The sequence below is a fragment of the Netta rufina genome (assembly GCF_964035555.1).
Source record: "Netta rufina genome assembly, chromosome: 3".
NCBI lineage: Eukaryota > Metazoa > Chordata > Aves > Anseriformes > Anatidae > Netta > Netta rufina.
In genome coordinates this window covers 29,117,816-29,142,427 of record NC_140125.1, presented here as the reverse complement: position 1 = coordinate 29,142,427, position 24,612 = coordinate 29,117,816, and the positions used below count along the sequence as shown (strand labels likewise).

General features: G+C 34.3%; 1 protein-coding gene across 8 annotated transcripts in view; it reads left to right on the top strand.

Annotated features, from left to right (window-relative positions):
- RGS7 (regulator of G protein signaling 7) overlaps positions 1-24,612 on the top strand; it is a gene marked incomplete at both ends in the record, with an annotated part of 263,440 nt that overhangs the window by 94,606 nt on the left and 144,222 nt on the right. For all 8 annotated transcript variants that reach the window (XM_084284277.1, XM_084284271.1, XM_084284273.1 and 5 more), the window contains one exon: positions 13,101-13,197. In XM_084284277.1, coding sequence (XP_084140403.1) covers positions 13,101-13,197 — 97 coding nt within the window. The remainder of the gene's footprint in view (positions 1-13,100; positions 13,198-24,612) is intronic.

The window sequence follows — 24,612 nt, the reverse complement described above, 5'->3', positions numbered from 1 at the left end:
TCCCCAAATATCAGTCAATGCCTCTGCTGTTGGCTTTGATTCATGCCTATGGTGATAAGAGAGATAATGTGAAAGAGCATGACTCTGAAGCTCTCTGGAACTGAAATAAATTCTAGTCTGTTAAAAATCTGAATACTTTAATTTTATATAGCTTCACAATGCCCCAACACATCAAAATTATTTAGAAAGTCATTTAGTTAATGATGGTTTCTGTAGCTGTCTGAGGAACCTGAGAGACAAGAGGTGACTCACGAGAGGCCTCTTAGTTAAAGTGAAGAAGAAAATCAAGGATTCCCAAATCCTGGTCAAGTGCTTCATCTGCTAAATGAAATTGTTTGCTATATTTCCAAATTCTGGTGGAATCTTGTCACTGTTGATGTCTTTAGGTTTTTGACCTTTTTTCTTTCATGTTTGAAACAGAATCATATTGTACTATTTTTATACATATCATCTGCAGCCCCTTAATTTTGCCTGAGTAAAACTAGGTGTGCAATGTATTTACTCTGTTCATCCAGAAGTAGGAATCTGCATTGTTTTTTGCTTGCAGACTACTACTAATTATTATGTTTTAATTTATTAGTATAGCTTTCTCTGGTAGGGTAGTTATTCTGTGTAGGGACATATAGTTTCTCCAGTAAATATCCCATTTCTTCTAGCAGTTATTCATCTCTAATTTATTTGGAGTGTGAGATAGGTCCTGATGAATGTTCCCATGCACTAGTTCAGAACGATCTGAAGTAGAGTAGGGATTATGTTGTTAACCCTATTACATTTCATACTTTAAACTGGTAAAACAGTTAAATTGGTGATGGAGAAAATGTACTGTAAAAACATTTGGGATTTGTTGAGTAAGACAGGATGTTACTAAGCTTCTTTGTTTTGAGGGTAATCTTATCTGAAACTTGGGTCCCAATGTTTCTAAGACCCACATTCAAGCTACTGGTTTGATCCAACTGGATTTAGTAGAGACTCCCACTCAGTCCAGTTTCATTTTTATTGCGATGACATGCCCACTCCGGTGGAGGCAAACCACAGAAATGTTTTTATAGGCAGATTATTTATCCTGAGGTCAAAGTTGTCTTACTTATATACTCTATGAAGTTGTTTTACTGTTACGGATTTAATTAGGCTTTCTGAACCCAGAGAAAAGACAAGTAAGGCTTGCCTGCAAGTTGTCCAAACTTATAGTTAGGTTGGTAAATACAGCAATTACTACAAGTATCTTATTTTGTTTTGTCAGAACAGAAGAAACATGTTGTTACTTATCTGCGTACTTTCTTACTTGTATGAAGGATGGGTAGTGCTTGCCAGAAACATATTGCTAATGAGACTGAAGGAGGCTTACATGGATTATTGAGTCTACTGCAGTGTTAGCAACTGATTAACTCACTTTGGTATATAGAATGTGTAGCTGGCAAACTAGGAAAATAGTGTTATATAGGACACGCTCTCAGTATGCTGAAGGGAAAAATGCATGAGAAGAAGGATCTTAAAAGAAAAAAAAATAAAATCTAAGAAATAAGAAATTCAGAAACAGCAACAAAGTGATTTGGACTTCAGTAAGTGTAAAGAAGCTGCAAGCTAGGTATAAGCATATTCTATTCTGCTTACATGGATGGATTTGTAATGAGATATTTGTTTTTCACAGGTTTAATTGCTGTACTAGATTACAAAGTTATCCTGGTATTTGCTGTACTTTAAATATTTTCAGAACATGCAAATACCATATGAGGCCTTCTGAGGTCATGCCAATGAATTGAAGGACTAGAGGTTCTTACTCCGTCAGTTAGGTCACTCAAAGTTGTAAATCCCATTCCTTCAGCTAACACCCCTCTTGGCACAATCACAGTCAACCAATGCATCCTGGCTCTCACTTGTCTTTAGTGGGATGAACAGTGTTAGATATTGTGCAAGAATTACTAAATGTTAGATTATACTGATTATGTTAAAGAAAGCAACAATTTTAAATGTGTTAGATCCATTTGAAATGCTGAAGAAACTCTTCAGGGTAACTAAGTACACATCAGTTGAGCGGTATTATGTCTTGTCCAACCCTGTCGCTGATTTAGTGATAGAAAGGTGTGTGTGATGTACTTACTTGCATTATGTACTCACCTTGCCCAGAGTAGCCTTAACATTATAGGTTTATGTCAAAGCCCCATTTATTATTTACCTCTCTGAGCCTTAATCTGAGCCTTAATCCACAGGCTTCCTCTTGACCCATTTGACACAGTAAAGCAGTTGTCTGATGTTACTGGCTTGTTTGCACAGAAAAATCTAAGGTGCAGGTTAGCTGAAAGAGGACAAGCAGTGTCTCTCCTATCTTCAGGCGATAGAGTCCTTCCTTTTGTCATATGTTCTGCTCATCATAGTTAATACCTAGAATGAGTCTGTACTTCTGTCAAAACAAAATCTGGTTCAAAAATAGCATTCCTCACTTAATTCTTTAAGACAACATTTTGCCTAAAATCCTAATCTTTCCATAGCAAAAATAAATGCACAAATGATTAGATGTGCTTTAATCCTGAAATTATGTGGTTTGAAATCTGGTTTTGGTTGTAAATTACAGCGCCTGATTTTAATATTATTCTCATCTCATATACACAGAGAGAGTATAATAGTATGTGAGTACTGGAATTGGTTTCTAACAAAAGAATATATCCTTTCGTAGTTCTGTATCCCGTAGATTATACAAATGGTTATATAGCCATCATTCACAATTCTCAGAGTTCACGTATTTCAAATCTGTTAATGAGTGCTGCTCTACTTTGTTTTGTGGTGTAAATGAAATTTGACAGTAAAGACAGAATATTTCTAATCAAAAGGAATATGACTGCAAAGAAAAATAAAATGTAGATACAGTAAATGTCAAACTGACTAAATTGGACAAGTACAGAACGTTCAAACCTGATTTGCTTTTAAGTGTCAAAATTATGAGAATTCAAAAGCTAGTGTTTTGATGGTAAAATAGCCTTAAAAAAAATAAAAAATAAAATAAAATATATATATTAATTCCATTAATTCCTTTTTTTTTTTTTTTTTTTTTTTTTTTTTTTTTTTCTTTTCTGAGGCAATTGAAGTATGGTTGGATTTTCTGTAACATCATATCATGAACTTGTAAGAGGAGTTAATTTTTCTCAGTTTTCACAAAAAAAAAAAAAAAAAAAAAAAAAGTATGACGGTAGGGGATAGCTAATTTTTATCTCTTTAATTCATTTAGAACAACTAATAGAGTCCTGGAGCTGATGTGATCATCATAAACATTGAAAGAAAGTTATCACAAAATGCACAAAATATGTTCACCTTTTAATTATACTGCAACCAGAAAAACTGATATAGAAAATGTCGCATTGGAATGGGTTTCTGTTTCACAAAGCACTGGAATGTACTCTTAGCTGTGTCACCCACTGTCTTTTGATATGTCAGTCCACTGTCTTTTAAGGTGAATTAGGTGTAGATACTTTCATTTCCTTTGGAAGTTCCAGACTTAAAGTTTACCAAGTATTTAAGTGCTTTGATGAATAAAGGTTTATTGAAATAGCTCCTGAACACAGTAGAGGATCCTGGAGAAAATAGGGCAATGTAGAATGGGAGTGAGAGAAAAAGTCTGAGTATTTGTATGAGTTAAATGGCAGGAATTTGTATATATCATGAAACATATACTCAATCATACGATAATTGGATTTTGAATTCACCTTAGATATAGAGTACTATTCTGGAAAAATTCTGGAAATGTTGAGGAATTTAAGTTAAATGGTGGCAAGTTTGGCATTCTTTGCAAAATACTTTTGATAGTTTTAGTTATTCTTTTATTTAATTACACTCTTGTTTAATAAATAGCAGAAATATTTTTGTCAAAAGAAAAAAGATTTGACCAGACTTGACGAGGCAAGATTTGACTTGTTTGCCTATTTTTTTTTCTTAGCAAATACATTTTTTTTTCCCATTCAGATGGAAATAAATTTCAAAACTATAAAACCCTTTGCAAAGCAAGAGCTTGTAGCCTCCACATAGGTCCCCTCAGTATTCTTTATGAAAAATGCATGCAAAACTTCTCCTTGCTGAATAAGAACACCTATGAACCATGTTACTCTTAAATTTTTTCATGTTCTGATAAGAAGCTTTACTAATTTGTATAATTAATGAAAGATGAAAAAATGCTGCTTGACACGGAGAAATGCCTCATTTTGTCTCTGAAGATTAGGATAATTCTTGTATGTTTTGCTTATATAAACCTGTAGTTTGCACTACAGTTCCCAAATGGCTACTTCATGAGTGGTATCAGGTAGCTTTGACATGACAAATTACTTCTGTGTGTGATCTTCTCAAGAGCAGTGAAAAGACAAATAGGCTTGAAACTTCTACTGGCTCAAAGGAGGTGATAAGATTTTTAATGAAGAGGGAAAACATCCTGGGGTTACTGGAATGTTGGTTGCTAAATTTTTACAGAAAATGGTTTAATTCGATTTAACTCTGTTTAAGTTGAATTAACTCTATTTCATTTGTTCAGTACACTCCTTAAAATATATTTTTTTCATATAGAATGTACAATGATTTTATTGTCTGTTTACTTTATCCTTTCTCTTTTTTGTAACCTTTACTTAATTGATCAATAATTCAGCAATTTGTTTTCCTTTCATTTACATTGTTCTTAGATATGCTTCAAAAACAGACACAGCCAGAATATCCATGTCTCTTTAGTTTCTGTCTATTCAGACTGAGCAAAATAAAATACTGTTTTCAAATAAATTGTGTAACATAAGGTGAACAAAACTATTGTGAAACCAATCCATCTGTTGAGTAATGCTACACTACTGTATTACATCAGCAGCCCTTCATTTAAAAAAAAAAAAAAAGCCAAATGTTATTGATTACTGAAAGCTTACCATATTGTAATATAGTTATTCAGAACAACTCTGTTATGAAAATATAGATCTAAAAGTTACTGCTAAAATTCTGTTTTGGTGGTAGCAATTGTATTTCTGCAATTGCAGAAAATGGAGTTTAATGTCTCAGAATAATTTAAAGTCCAGGAGAGATAAACATTTAGTTTTCAAGCAGTATCTCAATTTCCTAGATGATGAAATGTTAGAAGTCCAGCTTGTCTTCTTCAGTTTTCCACCACCCCAGGGTAGATAGCAGTGCAGAAATCACCAAACAAGCTAGGCTTCATCTTCATATTCCTTGCAGTTTCATTGTGAATGGAGGTGTAATCATGTGCTTTGATCAGCATCATCATCAGCTCTTCTCCAGAGCAGGCCTCAAAATCCTCAAAATATACACAGACTCATTTTTTAAATTGGTATTCCATTTTCTTGTCATTTTTTTTTTTTTTTTTTGCTATGAAATGTTATTACTCACAAAATGTTAAACCTTCTTTTATTTATTTATTTATTTATTTGTAATTATCTATTACTTCTCCAGCATTTGAAGAATAATGATATATATATATTTTAAAATAAAATTTTCCTTCTTGCTTGGCAACAGCTAATTCTAAAGTGATATGCTGGTGTGATGAGGATTTGTTGTACTTTGGATCATCTGACAAGCCATGAAAAAGGTTTCCAACCACACAAATTTGGACTTAAAACCATTAATAATAAGAAAGCTATACCAACTTAGAAAACACCTGTTTTTTGTGCTTCAAGATTGAGTGACAATATTTTGAAATAAAATAATTATTTTCATGGGAAATTCCTCCTTGTTTAGGTAGCTTAATATATTGTGACCACTATATCCTACAGCTAATAGTTCTGTGAATGTTTTTTATGAAGGCACAATTGTTCATTAGCTACCTGTCACATTGCAACCCCTATAAAAAGCTCTGTTTGTGTTTTCTTCTTTAAAATGGTGACCTGTACACTGATCAGGGTACCAGAGTCTCTTCCAAATATTGACATTTTTCTTTTGTTCCTCCTTGGAAACAAACAAACAAACAAACAAACAAACCTTTTTTTACATTTTTGCAGTATTGTTCTGAAGTGTCCTTTTAGGATCACAGAGGTCAGCTTTTCCGTTGAGCTTGCCTAAATCACTGCCTGTAGAATGCAGAACTGTGTGGTATCTTCAAGGTATTCCATTCAATATTGCATGAATTTATATTATGGGGATTTATCCATTCTTTAGTTAGAGGTCACTGACAATTGTGGCCTTTAAACATTCCACATGATTACAGGTTAATCACAGGAGTTCAAAATATGCTTTTAGTTTTTCCTTCATTCAGAAAGTAGAAAAGAAAGCTCAACTAAGCTCTGTTTCAGCAGATCATTTATTATTATCTTTCCAGCCTTTTTGATGCAGACATTGTATTTCATACTCAGACATACTTCCTCTCTCCCAGAGAGGAGCACATATTGTAACATAACATTGTAGAAAATTCTTTGCAATACTGTGGTTGTTGACATCTGAGCTGCCAGAAACTTACCTGGTTTTGAATACTCTATGTGGTTTCAGTAAACTTTATATGGAGAGTATGCTTTTTTCCTCTTTAAGAGAACATATCTAAGAAGGGAATTATTTTCATCAGCTTTATTTTTATATAGTTCAGCACTGTTGACAGGTGGATGTTGTTTCTTTTATAGCAGCCTGGCTGTGTCTCAGTAAGTGCATGTTCATTAATGGTCCCTTGGACTATAAACTTGTCTGCGTAATGCAAGAAACAAGTCCAGGGGGACCATTTGTCTGAATAGGATAAACTCAAATCTCAATAATACTTGCAAAGAACTGGCATCGATTTTCAAGCAAATTCAAAATAATCTTATTCTTAACAAATGGTGAAGGCTTACCCTGCACTCATTTGATGTAATTCCTCTAGTGTATACAATACCACTCTGTATATGTATATGCTGTATCTGACACAGTACAAATAAATAGGATGAATAAATTTGCATCTTAATTAGAAATTCACCACATTTCTACAACTGTGGATGAAAGAGTGAAGATGGGTAACACCTCAACAGAGAATATTATACCACATATGAAGCCAGAACTTCTTTGGCCCTCCCTGAGTGCCCTGTTTGAGGAGAGAGCATGAACAATTTGCTCACAACAATGACTTCATTCTGCAGTTAGAAATGACCACAAGGCAGAGTTTTCAGTGTCATAGTTATATGTAGTAAATTAAGCTCTTTAACTATCTCTATTACTTCCCTTTAATATGTCTGGAAACTCATGTTGATTTGTCATTTGATTTTATGGTGTCAAATATGTACTGCAGGAACAGAGGTTTTGAAGAGGATGGGACCAGTCTAAAAATTTGTATTCTTTTCATTGAATAAGTTATTTTCTAATTTGATGTTTATCAGAGAGTACTTAGGACAGCTCCCTGCTTCTATACATGTTAGTCATTACCAGTTTGGTTAATCTTATATATTTTAAGACATCTTTCAGTGTTGGACTTTAGACAAAAATTGAAATGTACTTTTCTGGGTTTGTGGATGTTTTAAACTTTGTTTTCATCCCAAATGGAAAGGAAGAATTGAAATAACCCAATTCTGCAAGAAAGGAAGAATGCTAAAATCTTGGATATAGAGCTGACACACTACCTCATTTCTACATGATTTACAAAAAGAGTTATCATCACTCCTGAACTGAGATGATTTGGTTTAGTTTGGTGAGCAGCACTGGCAATCAGCTTGCCTGTATCTGTGCTCATCGGTGTGGCCTCCTGGGAGTTGTAGTTCCTGTATTTTGTGCTCTTTTCTTGTCTGTGATGCAGCTTGACTAGCTGAACAAAGTCCCCTGGTTCACTGAGTTGGGCAGCTCTCAGGTGGCACTGTGATGATTCAATTAAAGGAGGATATGGCAGTGATTGTTGGCATGCGTAGTGCAGGCAAAGAGTGGCTCACAGGGAAGAAGGAGACTGTGAGGCTCCTAAAGTGTGGCTCTGATGACGTAGTTTAGCCTTTCATGTAAACATACAGAGTTTTGCCTCACTGAAACACAGCAAAAGACAGTATTCTAAATTCTCTGTACCCGGCAATTCCAGGCTTTTTACCTGATGGGAGTCTCAACGCAAATTCTTTAGTGGAATTGGCACCGTGTGAGGGAGCATATACAGTACAATGGACTTTCAATGGAGGATTACTGTTGAAAGCAAGAGTAGATACACGTAATTTATTATCAGTATAATACCAGCAAGGTGATAGTATATAGTTAGTGTGTGTTGGAAAATGGAAGAGCAGCCACTACATTGTAAGGACCCTTGCAGCTTTTTCCCACCCTACTGGCTTTGTTCAGCCCCTGTTGCTTTGTGTGTGTGACTCTGCATGTGGGGCCAGCCAGCTGCTGGCCAGCTGCACTGAAAAGCTCTGACTGTCATTTATTTAAACAAGGAGGGAAAAAAATGTCTAGGGAAACGTGCAAAAATTTTGTCAGCGGCGTTTTTTCCATTGGGTTGTGTCCTATAAAGATAGCTTTGCTGAAAATAAAATGTAAGAATTTATTACATATTATACTTTGTGCTTTGTTAAAAAGTTTGGATGAGGTCTGTAGTTAGTTCCACTGGGTTACCCTACTCCTGCATTTAGACAAAACAAAGTTGAAAGATTTTAGCAAAGTCAACAACAAAGTTCCAGTGTGGGTGGACACCAGTTCTAAGGTATGGCAACTGAGAACAAAGGTATGCTTAGTGTTTTTCTTATGTTGCTTGGTATACTTTTAAATCCCTGGCACTGAAATTCATTTTAAGATATGATCACAGGAAAGAATTGAGAGTTCTTTAAATGTGTAAGTAGGTCAAGGCTTTGAGCTTTTGAATCTTCTGAACTTTAGTTAGTTACATTGTCTTCTTTTTCTAGTCTTTAAATACTTGTATCTGGTGACCATCTATATGTGAGGTTGATTTAGGCTTGCTTTTAAAGGAAGAAAACAATTTTGTACTGCACTGACAGACTTTTTAAGTTTTTTCTCTGAATTCATATCAAAAAATGCTTCCTATCAAGCAATGATGCTGGAGCATGGTGCAAGAGGGTAATTTTTGCAAGATGTGGATGCTTAGCAATGAAATTCATATTTAGATTTAGAAATTTAGAGGTCTGGGTTATCCCAAATCACGTCTTTGAAATCTAGAGCTACAGAAATTTTGCTCTTAGGAGCTGGATTTCACCTAGCTGTAAACAGCTAACAGGTACTAGTGCTGGTTTGTTAAGACTTCCACTGTCAGCAATGGAGAAAGACAAAATACCTTTGGATAGTGACAGATTAAAGACAAAGGAGGCAAATTATACCCCATATATCAGAAACCTCTTGCAATCCTATCAATTAGGAAAATAAGGCAAATAAGTGTAGTCCTTCCAGGGACATTTAACAGATCACACAACTGATAACCATCAGCTTTGCTTCCCACTTGGCAATTTTCAACCTATTTCTCCTGCAGGCAGATACTACTGGTGGTCAGCCCCTGGGGTAAGTCAAGCACATCTCCATGCCTAGCTCTCAGTGAGTTTGGATCAGAGTCAGCATTTGTATTAGGCAGTGGCTCTTGCAACCTTTCTTTTACAAGATCTCACTATCACCCTTCTTTTTCTTTTGCTTCATATAAGACGCATTGTCACTGTTGTTGTAGAGTTAGTCTTTGAAATAAAGTTGACAGAGCCCTTGTATGTCAAGATCAAGATTGCAAATTATCTTCATAAAGAGGCAAGTGAAGTTTTAAATATTAATATTGTGTTTTAAATTTGATCTGAGTTGCCTGTGCAACAGAAAGTGAGTTTTGCCAGGTTTAGAAGGCTTTTTACTAGGTTTAGAAGGTTTTTACTAGGCTCACTAGTAAAAAAAAAAAAAAAAAAAAAAAAAAAAAAAAAAAAGCACATTTTTTGATGTATACAGTTATTTAATACAGTTATTTAGAAAAGCTCCTGTAGAATGTAGAATCTTTTCTGCATTGTGAACTACTTTCTAGGTATGCTTTCTCTATTAATTCTGTAATGATGACCGAGAAGTAGTAAGAAGCTTCCTTTTCTTGTGCATTTAGCTTTGTTTGCAGAGAGATCAGGAGGCAACTGTTTGTGCACTTGTTATCTTTGAGTTCTCCGAGAAGGCTTAGGGCTAGAAAAAGAACCACAACATTGCGTGGTCAAAGGCAGTCAAGTTTAGCCAGGTAAGCATATGACTGGGAAAGCCTTATAAGGTGTAATGAGGCTGCTTAAGTTTCACTTTTGAGTAACTTGGATGCAGGCAATGATCCATCAAGACTGAAAATTACTGTATTAGGAAGAAGCTTGTGTTTCCCAGATTAGGCTTCTTAAGCAAAATTAGATGAAGATTTTCTTTTATCATCCTAATTGGACTATTCTGCCCTTTTCATTGTCTTAGGTCACTGTTGATGAATGGCAGCCTTGAGTGCTGCTTCCCAAATATAATTACAGGAGGACATGTTTTTCTGTGCAAGTGATCATACATTTGCTGCATTTAGATCAGCCAAAACTACATGTTTTTTTTTTATGGACTGCATGTAATTGAATTTAAATGGTGGATGTGCACATGCTGGATTAGATGTTTTTGAATCTTTAATTGAAGCTTTTTTTTTTTTTTTTTTAATTATATTTTCGTATTTTTTAAGATTTAAGATCATAAACCTCAAATGACCTTTTAATGTTTCTGGTGGAAAAGGGACAAGACATATAAGAACTTTGTAATTTGACTCACAGACAAGAAAAAATTCCAGGTCAATATTAACTAATTAGGATTCGTGTGTTGTGTTGTGTTATATCTTGTTTCAGATCATTTCCACTCATTATGCAGTAATCTTTGTACACTGAATTAACCAGGCAGTTGACAACAATGATGTGTGGAGTGTGAGCTGCCTTTTGCACTAAGGGTATTCCCTGTTGACATGGAATGATATTCTGAGCTGGAAATGCAGGGGATTGTGTAATTTTACAGTACACCCATCCTAGATCACCCTTGGTTAATCAAGTGTTACAAAGTTTAAATCCTGTCCATGAAGCAAGTTCAGGAAAGTATATGTGAATGTCAGTTAGGAATTTATTCTATATACCCTCAGAAGATCGACTACTGATAGCATGAGGAATGCTAAGCATTGAATGTTTTGCACTCTTGCACCATTCCTGAGAAAGTAGTTACTGCATATCAGTTCCTGGAATGTTATGTTCCAGGACTGAGTCCTACAATTGTAGGAGTACTTCTTATAATGCAAATGTATCTTTATCATGTTGCCTTATATTGCCCACTGTAGCATATATTATTATTTAGCCTGCAGTTCTAGCAATATTCCTCTAAGTTTACACTGCATATGAAGAATTTATCATTGAATTTACTTCTGTTCATTTCCATAGAACACCCGTACACCTATGGGTATAGTTTTACGTTATTGCTTAAAGCAAAGATACTAACCTGAATTTGAGTGACTTCTTTTTCATTTAGGAGCTCATTAAAACAGTTTACCAACTGGATATAGAAAGAGTTGAAACAAGCTTTCACTTATTGTATGGATAATAAATGTAGGGACAGATTCCATTTTGCAGACAACAGTTTGTCTACTTGACAGTTTCATCAGAACATTATTGCTAGCCTTTTTTATTTAAATAATTAAATTCCACATCAGATGAAAGTCATTAAGTGATTTAGTATTTGATTAATGATTACAAAGAACATTGCTGCCTTTCTTTGGAGTTACATTTAGTTACATGTTGAGACTCAGTCTTCAACATCTTGCTCTATGCTACGCTAACGTCTGCTTCTTTTGGGTACTTTTTATTTCAGACTAGTCCACTGGATTTGTGTTCTTTGGGTTGCTAATGTGTGATCTGCTAGTTGATGGCGTATATGAACCTCCAGACACTTTCTTTATAAACAGGTTTTCCATGAGCAGTGGAATTTATTGATTTTGTTTTCATTCTTGGTATAGATTTTTGTTCTTTTTTCCTAAGTTGCTTGTGACCCCAGTTCACCCTCTCTTCCCTGACTCTGTACAACACCCCCATTGGGCAAATTAATTCACAGCTGCTAATAATGCTGATTTGCTGCTTACTGATTTGAGTCATTCAGTATGTTTTTGTCTCAACATCACCCATCCACAAACATTTAATTTTTTTTTTTTTTTTTTTTTTTTTAGGAACTTACTGTGAAACAGAGTTAAGAGACCATGTTTTTTTAAAGATTTGACTAATAATATGAAATGCTCAGTCATGCAGAAACCTATTTTTCATATGGAGTATGTTGGTAATTTAAGGAAGGAAGAAGGATAATTGTAATTGATTTTACCGGAATATTATTTTATCTTTTTAGAGGTTAGGTATTCAAAGAAAGAAGGGGAAGAAAGGTGGAAGGTATTTCATACGTAAACTTAAATTATGAAATATGCAAGAATAAAACTAGCATTGTTGGCCAATGACTCTAATATTCTTTGTGTTTTCCAACAAAGGGGTTTGTTCATAGTTCACATCAAAGCAGATTTTTGTGTTGAGTTGAAAATACAAAATACATGGGCCAAATTATCCTATAAAATTGAGTTAGAAAAAAATCAGTTATTGCATGTGGAAAATATGGAAAAAAAAATACAGCAAAGTGATTAAAACTGAATTTGTATCCACTCCATTACCTATAAAAACAAACAAAAAGTTTCCTGCCTTGCTGTCTTCAGGGATGCAAAATTGTATCAGGATGTAAATTTTTCCTCTTCTCAAAAGAAAATAGGGAATTTTTACTTTGAACTTAAAAGCTCTATTTTTGTTTTATAAGTCTTTTTGACAGCTGTGTCAGTACCATGGAAGGCTGAATGAGTTTATTCTATTAGGTACAGTACCAGTTATGCAATCGAACATGAAGTTCTGTATCCAGCAATGGTATTTGACTACTTTTAAATATTTTAACTATATGTCTTCTTCCTTGGTATCTCCGCTTCAAAAGAGTTTGAGGGCATACATTAATTTATTATCGTCTATACTAAAGTACTTCCAATATTTTTTCTTGTTCAATAAAAATATAAGCTATAAATTGTAAACTAAAAAAAGTATTAATAGACCATTTTGAAAGATTGATCTAGGATTTCTTAGAGGAGTACTTTCAGGTAATAATTCTGGATTTCTTTGTTCTTTCTTCTTTTTTTTTTTTTTTTTTTTTTTTATTTCTGTTTTCAGATGGAAGACGTCATAGCCCGCATGCAAGATGAGAAAAATGGGATTCCTATTCGTACAGTCAAAAGTTTTCTTTCCAAGATCCCCAGTGTCTTTTCTGGTAAGAGTCAAAGTGAATGTGATATTATTTGAAGTTCCCGCTCTACGTTATATAAGAGGATACTCAAACGACCAGTATTTAACTGAGTGCTATGTGAAATACTGTGATACTCTGAGTGCTATTCACAGTCACCTGGTGTGGGGGAGACATTGACTGTCTTTTCAGTACTTTAATAATAGAAAATGTGTATATGTTTCATGTTGGAATGTGCCCTTATAGAGATGATTTTACCAGTAGACTTGTGAAGTCATTTGAGTTCTACTTAATTTATAGCAGAAAGTCAATTATCTGAAGCTGGCTTTATTTTTACTGCAGTTTTTCTGCATTGACGATCTGATTTTTAACATGTTTTTATGGCAAGTATAGAGAGTTTAGAGTATAGGCCAGTGTATCAAGGTAAGAACTGACCCAGCAACAGCACAAAAAGAAAATCATCACAGCACTGTGCAACTGATACTGACTTCAGGCTGTATATATTTCATACAAAGCTTATGATCTGCTTTTGTGGGCTTGGGCTGCCTGTATGCAGGAGGATAAGAATTAGTTGTCTATGATGACTCGCAAAACATCTGTAAACTTTGTAGTTAATCCAAATCAGTATTGTCATATGCACAAAAATCTGTCAATTTATTTTTTAATTAACTAGTAACTATCTTTTCTTTGTTTGTTTACAAACACCTGTATACATTTCTTCATTTATGTATGTGCGAATGCACCTCCTTTTATGCTACCAATGACTATGGAATTCCTTTGAGATAGATGCCATTGTTGAACCTACTTTTTCCCTACTGTGGTGAGCTCTGTAACCAGTTGCAGTTATTGAAATGGAAAAGGTAATCCTTGCATAGAAAATATTTACAAAAGCTTTTGCAAAAGCTCTACAGAGTAAGAAGTGTAGTTCTATAATTTTAAACCTTTGGAATGTTTTTGCTAGTGATTTAGTCTAGTACAAAGAAGGAAAGGTCTTAAGAGTGAACAAAACTTCTTCATGATTTTAAAAACTGCTTGTACAAAAACTAGGTTCTGAAGAATGGACCTTTATTTCCCATAAGTTAGTACTGCATGATATCCCATTAAATAATCCATGTTATTTTTCTGTGCCTTATCTTCTGTGCTATTGAATTCAAGTTAGAGTACCATAATTTGTCTATCAGGAGATATAATTTTATTTTTTTTCTAATTTATTATTTTAATTTTTACTAAAACAGACATCATACTTTTTAATGTTGTTCAAGAATTCACTGATACATTCATAGCATCCACTGATACAACGATTTCTGTAAATAATCGGAAGTATTCATTTTATCAGCTGCAGGGAAGAAAAAGCATAGTAACTCATTTTTTCCCTTTTGAGGTTTTCTACTTCACCACCAGAAAAGCACAGCTGTCATTTGAGTTCCATTAATATTTACTTTTCTTCAGTTAAAACAAAACAAAAAAAGATATACGTATGTCTATATGGTCATATATATATATACAGGTATATATGTGTATATACATGCAGACAACAGCACAGAAAACTGTCCCATAAAAACTGGAACTTCGCAACTGTTTGTTTGTGGAAAGAAAAAAAAATGGGTAGGTGTGCTACAGTTAAGTCACGTTCCCTGCAAAACATGCTTTTGTTTATGCATTAGATAATACCTGTTAGAGTCCTTTAAACAACTTAGAATTAAGGACATCCATAAGTCTGTAGGCTTAAATTCTTATGGGCTAGCATTGTGATTATGCCATACTAAAAGTAGGAGAGGTATTTTTATTTTTGTTTACTTGTATATCATAGCATTGCTTCTGAAAACAACAGGTGGAAGACTAGTTGAGACAGCAGACACTCTTTAATGCAGAATTAGTGACCATGTCTATCTAAGGATGAATGTATTAGCAAAATCAGTCTGGGGTATCTGAATTTGACCTTTTAATATAATGTTGTGATTATAATAAATAGGATGATGTAATTATATTATCTAATTTATTGAGTCATTCCTTAAGTGGTTTTAAAAGTAAAATATCTACACAGAGAAATATTTCAAATACAGATAATCCTCTATAGGTAATACACATTATTGTGCTTCAGAAGAACATACACATATACAAAAAAAAAAAAAAAAAAGATAATTTCAACTCATGAAATTTTGAAAAGGATGAATTATATTGCTTTATATTTCATGTATTTATAGAGAGCAAATACATTGCTTAACGTTGATGTTTGGTGCATTTGTTCACAAGTGTGTGCAAGCTGCTTAAATTCAAACAAACCATTTTTATTCAATTTATTTATTGAAATCTTTCAAAAAGAAATAATTCAGTTGAGGTTGCCTGATAAAAATATGCTTGGTATGAGTTTGCAAGCTATTTGATGAAGAAGAATGCAAACCCGTAGATATGTGGGAATTACTATTCACATTTTTATCTACATTCAGTAGTGTATCAGATTGACTAAGCAGCAAATTTATCTGAGGTGTAAATTTAAAGATCTGGTATATTGCAGACTAATTTGGATAACAGCATTCCAGTGAACTGCATCTAGGAGGTGAAATGGATAATGACAAAAAAAAGCAATCCTGGACAGGTCTCCAATATGTCATGTATGCCAAAATATAAATCTCTGAAAACAAGGGTGTAAATATGAAATGCCTCAGAATTATTCTGCACTGTAGCTTCTTGGGTTGATGAAGTAATGGTTTCATCTATGCCATATGGGTGACAAATTGCCCAGAGAGGTTATGGAGTCTCCTTCTCTAGAGATATTTTCAACCTACCTGGGCGTGGTCCTGTGCAATGTACTCTGCTCTATATGGGCCTGCTTGAGCTGGATTAGATGATCTCCAGAGGTACCTTCCAACCTCAACCATTCTGTGATTCTGTGATTGCATTCAAAGCTTGTTTTACACCAAAATATGTATAATTCACAGAACAGATATTCTACAGTCTACATGGCCAGCTATTAATATATTTATTTTTTAAAATTAGTCCAAGCAAATAATATATGTTGTGTTTTCCTTATAGGTCTGTATTAATTAAATCTGACATTAACTGCCTTCTCGGGCCATTGTAACAGTATGCTGTATGCCTGGTATGATTTTGGCCAAAAGTGTTTTTATAATAGATTCTAGCCCTTATAGAGTCTTGTTGAACTACCTCATCCAGCTACTGCTTGTGAGGATAAGTTCAGTTAGGTCTTTGAACAGAGAAATCTGACAACATGCTATAGCAGATGGTCTTTGTAATGATGGTTCACCTCAGGCTGAGTCATCCACAATGTTATTTGCAACTAGGCTCAACCTAGATGCAGCAAGTAAATGAATATGCTTGAGGAGCATTGTAGAAAACAGACTAATATACCATGCACCCTAGTACACAACTGTCTGAAAACGGATTTGCTAGGTTGTACTTTAAGTCCTACACTGATCACTTTTAATGGGAATTCTGCTGGAAATTGCTTTATGCAGACAAATAACGTTGCAGACAATGTTAACTGTCTGCTTAAACATATACAATGCTATGGTGTAAGCTATCGTTCAAGTAACAGCTTCTTTGAGAGTGGAATAATCTATTTTTATGATGAAAAATATAATATGCTTATGACCATTCACATTATTGAGTGTGAAAATCCATAGCCACTGACTTTGTCTTTGAGCATTTTCATGTTCATTTTCTCATTGCATTCTGTATAGCGAATGTTTCTGAGAAAACAGAAGCAGGCTTTCAATTGTAGACCAATATTCCTCTATGAAACGTGCTCCCAAACTTCTATATGCATTATTTGTTGTGTCTGGGTCATTTTACTGATTTTTTTTTTACTAGCTACTGGGTCTCTTGATCATCTTGATCATCAAAAGTGTAGAACATAGACCATGATGAGAATTGAAGAAGAGACTGTGAAAAAAGAAGATTCAACAATAACTGATAGCAAAATCAGAATTCAGTGAAGCACCTGTGTACATCTTCTTAGAGACAGGTTGCATTCAGCAGTGCTAATGAATAAATTAGAGGGAGTGTTTCATATATGAGGTGATGGAAAGACCAGTCAGTATAATTTTAAAGAAGCCGTTTTATTTTTATTTTGCAACACAGTGCAGATAATAGGTTTTCTCAAATGCTTGGTCCAATTCTTTGGAATGTCTAGCAGAGAATGGATTATCTCTATGCTTTGATGTAGTCTTTCACTAGCCAGTATGTAAGTTCATAACATTAACGGGGAGTTTAGTGACAATGGGGTTATTAAGATAATCTATTTTAAGATAAGATTTGTTAGCTACTAAGGCTAGTATAGAATCTTACTTTAATATTGGCTTGAAGAAACTAGAAGAACTTCACTGATTTCCAAGTGCACAGTTAGGATGCTGTAGGCTGAGTACTGCTCTTCTGCATAAGTTCAGAATGAGTCCAGTATAAAATGATGGTGCATGATAGAAGTTGGCAATGTAAACTAAAAGTTTGTATGGAGGTTGTTTACTCCATAAAGTATTTTGTATAGTGTTATTTAAACTTAAAACTGGTGAGCTGTACAGTGGTTTTTTTTTGTTTGTTTGTTTGTTTTTGTTTTTTGTTTTTTGTTTTTTTGTTGTTATACAAGTGTATGAAAGAGTCAGAACTATCTCTGAACTGAACTGAATTGGTTGTACAATAGTCTCTTGAGGGAGGGGCTGAGTCAGTTTTCTTGGTAGCCTCGAGCACATTGCTACATGTCTGGCATACCTATCTATACCTGGGCTTGAAGTTGACACCAAAGTTGTTTCCATGTGGTTCTTGGGGTAAAATTCTATTTATCAATGTCTGTGGATCTAGGTAATTTTCTGCTGTTAACACTGATGACCACAGTCATGGGAACTCAATGTTCAGAAGGCACATATTTGAAACAGTACTTGATAGCTAGCTACACTACAATAATGCGGGATGCCCTGTAATTCTACAGTTTGTAGTCTCTTGTAGGTAGAGTCATAGTTATTTATCAGATATATATTGTGGCTTTGATTTGAAACTTTAAAGGCTCCAAGGAGAAAAAATAAGCAGGAGAATTTGCTCTTTCTGTGTGATTATGCATTTTGATGAACAAACAAAGGGCTTGCTGTTGTTGTCTCCATGGTTTTAAAATGTTTTGGAGGAGTGAAGAAAATAGTTTATATAGACATCTTGCCATTCAACAATAATAATTGCATGAAGATTGCCGTGTGCATTCTTTACTAATACTGATTAGAGCATTAGGAATAAAAATAAGGCAATTTTCCAGGGACATGGTTCTCCATTAGGCCTGGAAATGGATAAAAAAACTTGCTTGAAATGATGAATGTAGGGAGTCTGACATATGAATCATAGGGATTAGAAGGAGCTCTAAAATATCATCTTTATTTTTACAAAGAAGAGATAGCAAGTAAATGCCAAAGTTTTGTTGTTTACTTTTGAGTAGAAAGAAGCATTCAGAGATTATGGATAAAGCAGTGCAGTAGTTGAGCATTTGTTTTGGGGGTCTTTTCAGGGTGGGTGGATTAATCAGTATTAGTACCAAAAGCTTCATAAACTAATTAGAATGTGGATATTTTGTTGAGATAAATATAGTGACAGATTAGTATCATATGGTTGTTATAGATAACCAGTGTGATGCTTTATAGGATTTTAAAATGGACGTTACTTGGATGTGCTTGCTGATGAACGTGATGGGGGAAAAAACTGAATAAAGTCTGTGGAGAATGTGCCCATTGAGTGGGGTGTAAATGTACACAAGGGAAATAGTTTAATGCTTTTGTTGAAGGAGGAGGAAGATATAAGAGAAATGTAAGTTCAATTACAGAATACACCCAGAGATGATAAAAAGTAGCTAAGTATGTTGTTCCTGGCTGCTTCTGTTCTGTGGCTCAATACTTTTAGAAAGTAGTCACAGCTTCAACCAACAATGATAAGAGAAGGAGATCAGTAGAATGATGATTTATAGCATCTTAATCAAAGGGGAGGTGAAAAGGTTCATTTACCTTTCCCAGGAAAATATACTCCATGTGAAGTCTTTATTTTTTTTCTGATTTCTAGATTTCTCATTCCTATTCCCTATAGATACCGCGTTTTCCGATTTTTAGAAAGTTTCTTGCCATCGTTTTTATTCACCATTTTTCCTTATCTTAGGAAATGCTTTTTTCTTTTCTATCTGGGATATTGTTAAGATAATGAGAGGTTGCATTGAGATTAGCAAATCTATTCACATAATCATTCATTTCCAGTCTTTATTTTAGCATTATATTATGGTTGGTTAAAACAAAGGATTAATGTGTTTAAACCCTCCTCGACCCAAAAGCAAGCTGGCAGTCTCAATAGTCTGGTCAGAAGTAGTGAGAGAGATCCCAGAATAAAGCAGTGTCATGGTAGCTCATCTCACCCACAAATCATAGGTGGGTGAGCCCCTGGTATGAATCACTGGAGCTGCCTGCAGCAACAGTATTGCTTGTTATATAGAGGCAGGTGGCAAAAAGTAAAGTGCAGTACAGGGGGAACTGAATGACTCAGGGGACTAATAACAAGAAAGTGAGTGTTTCATCTGTTTTGATCTTACCCAGCTGAGTAATGAGTTGTTAGCATCTGATGACTGTTCAGTGCTGCATGTGAAATGAGTTGATAGGTTTATCCAATTTAGTACCAAAGATTACCTAACTGAAAGGATGAAACAGAAAGCTCTACTACTTGGATTGACGGGGAAAAAAACAAACAAACAAACAAAAAATTAAAACAAACAAAACAAAAACCTCAATCACCTGGTATCTTTGAAGCAAAGTAATGTTGAATTATAGGTAAATACAAGGATTTGGGAATTTCCATATTTTATATCTTATCCAGAATAAATTAACTATGTGAGAGAAACTAGGATTCCCTTATCCTAAGCCCTTGATTTTATGGACGTTTTTCCCCCTTCATTGAGTCTCCAGTGCTGGGTTGGTGAGAGGTTCCCACTTTCTTTTTCTCTCTGTTCCTTCATCACACTAATCCTTTTCCTGCACTCTCCTACTTGTATAATTTAACAGTAGAGTCATTGCTGGGTACTCTATGCTACATCAGCTCATTTTTATTTGCAAACAGAATACTGCAAGCAGTATTAAGGCAGCAAGCTGGCTGTCTTGATCAAGTTCAGTCTTAGTAAAAGGTTTGTTGAAAAAAAGATCTCTTGTCAGTACAGGAATGGCAGAAGATGGCTCATTCCCTCTTGTGCAGGTTCAGAAGGGCAGACATGAGTGGGGACTTGCCATCTTTACAATTTCACCTTTCAAATCAGAACTTTTGAGAATAAAAGTGAATAATCCTCTATCCCCAAACAAGTAGTTGATTTGAAGTTAAAACACCAGTCATTCTTGTACGTTGTTTTCATCCATCATTTTGTCAAAAAGTTACAGATTTGCATTCAAATGTTCATAGTCTTTATGGGGTTGATATGTTTCAGGATTGTTCTCGTTCATTGATAAGTTTGTTCTCTTGTTCATTGAATCTTGTTCATGATTTTTAGCAGAAGGAGTAATAGAAGAACTTGACTCAGTGGTGTCATAAGATTGGACATAGAGTCATTTCAGAGTATTGAGATAATAACTGATGAATGAGTGGTGTTTCTTATGCTTTACCATTTCAGAAAACCAGAACACATATTTGAGTGCTGTCTACATAGATTCGTCTCACAGTTCCTCCAGTTCCTGTTTGTTTGCCTGTCTGTCTTGGTCACATACATCACTGGGACTGTAAATATGGCCAGTAAAAGGGGCTCTTAAGCTGCTTAAAACTTGGCAAAAGTTTTTGTTTGTTTGTTTGTTTGTTTTTTAATAAAAATCAGTACTTTAGTTGTGAAGCTCAGAATGGCCATGTGGCACACCGGGGTAGGCTCTGATCAAATAAAAGAGATGAATGTTCATATTTGCTTTCAATGAGAAGTGAATGAAAGAAGTGGAGAACTGTTTAATAACCTTAATGATCAATTTTGCTCCCTGTTTTCATTTTAAATAAGGCATCTGCTAATATCAATGATAAATCACTACCAGATATCAAACTTTTTCAACATGAGAAACTATGTTCATTGGTTATTTTAAACAGAACAACAGATTATTGTTGGTTAATGTTCCCCCGTAACCAAGAAAAAAAGTACTCACGTTTACATTTCAATTTGGTGGTGATTGCCATTGTGAGCATTAGTGAAAAATTGAAAATATAGTAATGGAAGTCTGAAATAATTTTGCAAAAGCGTTCTAGGAATCTGAAATATACTGAAAAACCATTGAAAAGTCTTTTAAAGTAATCTGTACAAAACAGTCATCATAAATGTCAGTTCTCTTGAAGTCAGTAAATATGAAAAGTTTATTTTCATAAATATTTTCAAAATAAATAAGTCTAAAACTCATGCATTTATGGGCAAAAAATCTTAATAATTATTCTTTTATTGTGAGATGTGAACATTAATCTTTTATTTGTTGTTTGTCCACATGAAGTGCACAGTTTGAATTAGATGATTCCCTGCTTCCCAAATGCTGTATAAAGCCTTACATACAGCTTTAGAAGCATACAGCTCAGCATGCTTCTAGAGAAATAGCTCTGGGGCTTGTTGATCATAGATAAAAATTTGTTCCTAACTTTTCCTACTACGTTGTTTGGTCATGAAAATTATTCCCTCCCTTTCTTGCACCTTTTTCTTCCTAGCCTCTTTGCATGTGAAATCTTGTCCTCTTTTGTGTGTGTGTGTGGAATGGGATTGCATCTTTGAAGTCAGAGTACTTCTGAGAGGAGTTTGGGGAAACTTCATTATGGCCAAAAATTTACCTACCTTTCTATCTCTTGACATCCTGTTTCTGTATACTGGGCATGTAACATTCATGGAAATTGTGCCCAGAAAATGTCTCCTTGTCCCCCACCCCTCGCATATACACATGAGCATATATAGCATGCATATGTATACCATATGTATTTGCCAATGGAAGTGGTGCATTATATATGAGCTTAAAAACAAACAGACTTTTAAGCTAATAGAAGCATCTGTAGAAGTGATTAATAATACAGGCTCACTGAAGTCTATGTCCATAATCAAAGCCCTGTAGGAAAACAAGATTAGAATATGTCTAAGGAAGAGTGACTTCAGAAATATATTGAAGGGCTCTATGAAAATATTTTTTCTTCATGGATAACTCTTTGAAATCTCTTAGAAAGAAGTACTATATATGTTACATGGCAATGATTATAATTAGGGAAATAAAGATCAGGGAGAGTTTTCAGGCACCTGTATTTGAAGTAATTGTTTTAAATAGTAAGCAAAGCAAAGTGTACTAGTTGTCAGTGTATGAGGTACTTCTATGACAACAAAGCTGTTTGCTTAAATCACACTGGATTTTTTTTTCACAAAGCAATTTTGGTGTACACAGGAAAGAATTATTTTCTATATGGAAGTGCTGATGCTGTGTTTGCTGTCATTGATTTCTCAGACAGGAGGGAAAGTTGTTGCTTATGTTAAGAATGAGGAGAGGAATAGTATAGCTGCAGACAAATGAAGTCCCAGTATGAACTTGAACGTTACTAGTGGTTTTACCAGAATGTGAATTTGGTTACAGAATGCACTTGATAAATATTCTCTGGAAACTATCCCAGAAATGCACATCCACTTAGAGACAAATAGAATAAAAATGCAGTCTGATTCTTTTAAGGTCAGAAGTCTCAAGTTTGAGAACTATCCATTGTCCTGCCAAAACAAACAAACAAACAAACAAACAAATAAAAAACAAAACAAAACAACAACAAAAAAAAACCTTTGCAGTAGCACTTAGGGTTTGTAACTGTTATTTCATATGGTTCTAATGTTACCCTAAAGCTAGAAGTACATTAATAGTTTTGGGTCTTGAATACGTGGCCAATTAGAGTTGAGCAGAAAAGTTACAAAGAACATCTATGTAAAAGCATGTAGTTACTTAAGTACTGTAATTGGTTTATAAATAGATTCAATACATATTAATACAATTATATGAGGGAGTACACTGAAAAACATCAAAATTTGTAATTAATGTAGATAAGTTATGCAATTTATGTGCTTTGTTGTCTGGTAGCATGTTTTTGGTAGACTGGTGTATATTTATTATGTATCTCTAGGAAGCAACATAGGCATTTGATATGTATGGCTTCTACAGATACAAATAAATTCTTTAAATTCTTTAAAGGTATCCTGCTAGTTGTAATACAGTGTTAACATATGCTTTTGTTAAGTACTTATCCTCTTTTTAAGATGATACAAATGTGTCTGGGGTCGTTGTTTTCTATTGCTCTTAAATGACATCTATGACAACATTGACTTACTTTATGACTTCACAAGATACATAATTTATTTCTGCCTCAGTCTTTCAATTTCAATATAGGAAATTGTATCTTACTATCTTTATGTCTACTATTTTCAAGTGATTTGAAATACTTAAATGAACTGCATGCAAAGAGAAAGTGGTGATACATTGGCGGATTTCAAGCTGCCATTTCTATAGCCAGATAAATATATATTTGGCAAGTAATTATAAAATCAAACTACTTAGAATTATTCCCTGTAGAATATGTCCCTTAAGCAAGAAATCACATTACCAGAGTTTACAATGTGACCTGTGATTTAGCTCCTACTACTGTTTTCAGCCATGAGGAAGAGCACTATCATTGTGGTTGCATCAGAAGAGTGCAAACTTGTCTTTTCCAAAGGGCAGCAAGGAATAAATTTTAATAGTTGTAATTTTTTGTATCTCAATATCACTGCTGAAACAAAAAGATGTCCACAAACTAGTTTTGCATGGTGCTGTTATTATGTGCACTATGTAATAACAGATGTCACCATAATGTTAGCATTTTTTTGTTAGCAGCATGTCAATTGATGACCCCCATATCATTGCAAGAAAGCTGCTCCAAGTCTGACTTTGTTTTACTGGTAGCTCTTGTGTATCTGGATTGCTTGGACTGAAACTAAAATCAAATCTGGACTGTAAATTGATTTATTTTTAGCTTTTAATTTATTATTACTATTATCTAATATCACTAATATTTCAAAACTGAGATAAAAATAAAACCTCTCTTTTTGGAAAACACTGAAAGTTGAACATTTAAAGAATTTTATCTTCAAGAAAAGCTAAAATGTTCTCACCCCTTTGGCACTGAAAAACTCTTGCAAATTCCAGTATTATTTCCTACCAGCTATGTTCGTGACAAAAAGTAAGACACATGAAATTAGAATCACCCAAACAGGAAATAAAGGTAGTTCCATGCAACTTAGTATGATTGGCAATCTGTCACTATGAAAATAAATGGACCATAGGTATTAATTTGTATTCACAAATTATTAAAAAAAAAATAATAAAAATAGAATAATAAGATCACGAACAATTTGTTAGTAGGAGATAAGAGCTTCCAAATGTGTGATGAGTGTTTCTTACAGCACTGCAAGCA